Genomic DNA, 4,467 nt, shown 5'->3' with positions numbered 1-4,467 from the left:
AAACACACAGGTCACAAATGACTTTAAACTTAACTTGAGCAGATACAGACATGTCTCAGATATTCCAAAATCAATTTGCACACTACTTAAAAAAGACAAAGAGCTGAGTACGCTAATCATGGTGTCAAATAGAAAAGTTTATGCATTATCTAATGTATCTTTAACCATACTGATCAAATCCAACACCCATTAATCCAGATTTGACATAAACAATTAATAGGATGACCAATCATAACAAATTTTAACCATATTGGCAGGATTGGTAGACTTCTGGATCATAACTGAATAGAAAACTCATTAGATGTCATAGCAGTGAACCAACAAACCCAGATTTAGAGTACAGGCAAGGATTAACATTACTCTTCTAAACAGTACATAGAAGCAAATAGAATAGGCATGATAATGGTCCTTATTAGATCTCGATCAGATGAGATTCAAACTAACTAATCATGGAAGAAGGCTAATGCACACAAACACGATTAACAGGTCACCTAATTTAAACCAACACATGATTAATCCGATGACATACCAGTCGACAAATGTAAACTTAAAGCACCAGGTTAATCTAAACTTGCATATAAAGTTAACACAATCACAAAACTGAACTAAACAGGGCTAAATATGCTTAATACGACTAAAATAACTGCTAACGAAATTGAAATACAACTAAGCCAACAAACCACATAAACAGTTTCAAATGCTCAAACGAATACTAAAATGACTTATAGGAAGGAAATTTACCTTCTTCGGGTGCAGCGAAGTGGGTACGGGCCTTCGATCTACACTCGGACACCATGAAATCGAACTCGCATACACTCAGATGCGAAATAATCCCAGAGGCAAATGAAAAACAAAAATGACTTAGTATCTTTTGAATCGATATCTAAACAATTATGACTGCTAAAATTAGTATTTTTCTTAGAGGAATTTCGGGCAGCTAAAAGAACTTTGTCTTTTTTTTAGGGGAATTTTCCAGGCAGCTCCAGCTTCTCCTTTTAGTTAACCTCCAAAGCGATTATTTATAAGAGGAACCTCTAGGGTTTTTTAGAGTTCAAAGATTTGGGTGGGATCTTTAGGTCAAAACGCTCCACCCCAAATCAACGTTCAGATCTTTTGATATTTCAAACGTTTGGTCAGAAAAAAAAAAAGTGGACAAAAACTATTAAAATCTCGTACCCGAAAAATGAAAAAGCAATTGAGAAAGTGAACGATTACCTTAACAAAGAGACGAGACCCACTAAAATGCTTCAGATTGAAAGCAGAGGGCAAGAAAAAAGAACAAAAATCCAAATGTTGACCTCTGAACCGAAAAAGGCCTATTCATTAATTTCTTTCTCAAAATTTGCCATGAAAGGCCTGTTGGGAATGAAAGGAACCTATGGATATTCTATTTGTGACGTCGAAGAGAAAGGAGGAGAGAGGAAGAGGAAAAAGAAGAGAGAGAAAAGAAAAAAAGGGTGTGTGCGGCGCTGTTAGGGTTAAGTTGTTGAAATTAAGAGAATTGGGTCGGGTCGGGTGTAGTTTAGATGGGTATGGGCTGATTGTTAAATGGGCTGGTCTGAAAGTTTGGTTGATTGGGCTCGGATTTGGGTTCCAAATTTAAATAAAAAGGCCCTTTTCAATTAATTAGATATTAACGTGTGCCAAAATATTATATAATATAAATAATGTATTTATCAGTGCTCAGGTAAAATAAAATAATATGATGTCGTGATAGTCGTGCGATAATATCAGTAAATGAATTCTATTATTTAACTGCGCAAAATAAATGCGATGTGTATGAATAAGGTGGTAAAAATGCTAAATGATTATAACGCAAATTATGATAATACTGGTAATAATCACAATAACAACAAATAATAATAATAATAATAATAATAATAATAATAATAATAATAATAATAATAATAACAACAATAATAATGATAATAATGATAATAATGATAGTAATAATAATAATAATAATAATAATAATAATAATAATAATAATAATAATAATAATAATAATAATAATAATGATAATGATAATGATAAGGATAAGTAACAAAATAATAATCGCTAGTGACTGCAATAGAATAATGAAACGCCGGTATTAATAAAAGCTAATAATTATATTAAAATATAAATAATTATTTTTTAAGTTGCCAAAAATATTAGAAGCGTAAACAGATATTTTGGAGGACAGTCGGGACAAAATTGGGTGTCAACAGCGATGCAGCAAAATCGATTAGGATGCACCAACACAAGAATATAATGCAAGAAAGCAATAAAAGTAATGAACACCAGATTTACATGGAAAACCCAAGACAAAAAACCACGGGACGCGAAGCGTAGGGAAATTAACTATAAGGTAAGGAGTACAAAATGATCTCAATAGGGTGTCAAAGCACAACGAGATCAAAGGAAATGAAAGATTACAATCTCTCAATGAAAACTATCTCTAACCTAAGTGTCGAATATAGTCTTATGTGTAGTCTTGATAGTTGTTCTCTTTCTCTCGATGTTCTGGCCAAAAATCCCCTTTAAATAGGGGTTGAAGATGTTCAAATTGGTTTAGAGTACAACTAGTCAAATCCCAGTTGGAAGGGGACAAGACAGTCGGATCCCAGTTGGAATCGGACAATTTCATGAAACCATTTTAGGACATATTTTAACAATTTCTTCATCGATTTCATCAACTCTTTCATCAAGAACCGACTCAGATACATCATTTGCAAAATCCTTCGCCTCTTCCTCCTCCTTTTCTTCCTCTTTTCTATTTATTCAGTGATTTATCAACTCTATCATCAAGAATCGACTCAGATTTATCATTTTCAAACTCCTCTACTTCCTCCTCTTTCTCTTCTTCATCTGTTTCATCAACACTATCATCAAGAATCTATGGTAGTACCCCAAATGAAAAACTATAATCAACACGCATTCAAGGTTTTGGTCCATCTGGGCACTTCACGTGTTTGCTGTTGTTGTTGGTTCAAGTCAACAACAGCAGGTGGTAATGCATGAGTAGCAAAAGAGGGACCTTGAGGCATGTTTTATTTTAAGAGAAAAAAATAGAGTTATTTTGTGGGGTTTTCTCACGTTTAATGATACTGGTGTTAATCTAAATTATTTATAGGAGAAAATGTGTTATTACTAGATTTGATTAATGGGATTTGAATAATCTCAAAATGAGTTATTACTGGATTGCATTAATGGGATATGGGTAATCTTCTCCTAATATTTTGTATCATTTCTTGCTTCTCCCCTAAATTTCAATTTCCAAAAGATGCATAGACTTGGATTTTGGGTAAACAAAAATTTCAGTCTTACGGATTTAGTGTTACTAGTTTCTAGGCACGTGCGTTGCACGTGTAAACTCCCCTTTCTCCTCCTCCTCCTCCTCTTCCTCTTTTTCTATTTCTTCATCGATTTCATTAACTCTATCATCAAGAATCGACTCAGATATATCATCCGCAAACTCCCCTTCCCTTCCCTCCTCCTCTTCTTCTATTTCTTCGTTGATTTCATCAACTTTATCATCAAGAATCGACTCGGATCATTCGGAGACTCCTCCACCTCCTCCCTTTTTTCCTCTTCTTCTATTTTTTCATCGATTTCATTAAGTCTCTCATCAAGAATCGACTCAGATATATCATTTACAAATTCTTCCGCCTCCTCCCCTTCTTTATCAATTTCATCAACTCTAACATTAAGAAGCGACTCATAGATGTCACTTGCAAATTCCTCCATCTCCTCCTCTTCCTCTTCCTCTTTTTCATCGACTTCACCAACTCTTTTATCAAGAATCGACTCAAATGTATCATTCTCAAGCTCATGCTCTCCCTCTTTTTCATCGATTTTATCAACTCTATCATCAAAAAGCCACTTAGATATATCATTCTCAAACTCCTCTTTTTTCATTTCTCATCAAGAATGTGTTGGGAAGAAACAAGCAATAATCAAATTGCACGACGAGGTAACAACGGAAGAAATACCCAAGTCGAAGCTTCCCACACTATTTGAACCAAGAGAAGACAATAAACACTAGCACAAATGGAAATCTAGGTAGCAGCTATACCAATAATAAGATAGCAAAGCAAGCAAAAATAAATCGAATGGAAGAGACGCCAAATTTACGTGGTAAAACCCCTTCAATGTGAAGAGGAAACATCCACGGGACCTCCGGCCCACAAAAGCTCCGCTATAAAAAACAAGAGTTACAACAATGTTCTCCAAATGGCTACAACAACAAAGCCAAGCACGGAGCAACAATACATAAAAGATAGCACCAAAACTAGCGAAGAAAAGAGAGAAATCACCCCCCAAAAATGAGCTACTGTTCGTACTCGAAAACTGGAGCTACAGACCACAAAATCCGATCTCCACCGTTGAAATCGAAGAACCCGATGTTGAGAACCCCCGGTTCAAATTTCAGCACGATCGCAGTTTAAAATGGACTGCTGTAGCAGAAAAATTCTGGACGAAAAT

The 4,467-nt window shown here is 35.0% G+C and overlaps 1 protein-coding gene across 1 annotated transcript; it reads right to left on the bottom strand.

The window, feature by feature from the left end:
• Positions 1-2,755: 2,755 nt before the first annotated feature.
• Positions 2,756-3,900, bottom strand: LOC132637852 (pre-mRNA-processing protein 40A-like). The gene is made up of 2 exons (XM_060354881.1): positions 3,556-3,900; positions 2,756-2,878 (listed from the first exon to the last, which is right to left on the bottom strand). The coding sequence occupies exons 1-2, from the start codon at positions 3,898-3,900 to the stop codon at positions 2,756-2,758; spliced, it is 468 nt and encodes a 155-aa protein (XP_060210864.1).
• Between the last annotated feature and the right edge of the window lie 567 nt (positions 3,901-4,467).

Source organism: Lycium barbarum, chromosome 4, assembly GCF_019175385.1.
Source record: "Lycium barbarum isolate Lr01 chromosome 4, ASM1917538v2, whole genome shotgun sequence".
Taxonomy (NCBI): Eukaryota; Viridiplantae; Streptophyta; class Magnoliopsida; order Solanales; family Solanaceae; genus Lycium; species Lycium barbarum.
This window is presented reverse-complemented; position numbering and strand designations above follow the sequence as displayed.

Excerpts from the sequence above, each read along its gene's own strand:
- LOC132637852 (XM_060354881.1), bottom strand. The coding sequence starts at position 3,900 with ATGAAAAAAGAGGAGTTTGAGAATGATATATCTAAGTGGCTTTTTGAT. Across the intron at positions 2,879-3,555 it reads AAGAGGAAAAAAGGGAGGAG|ATTCTTGATGATAGTGTTGA; the intron begins GTGGAGGAGTCT and ends GTACTACCATAG.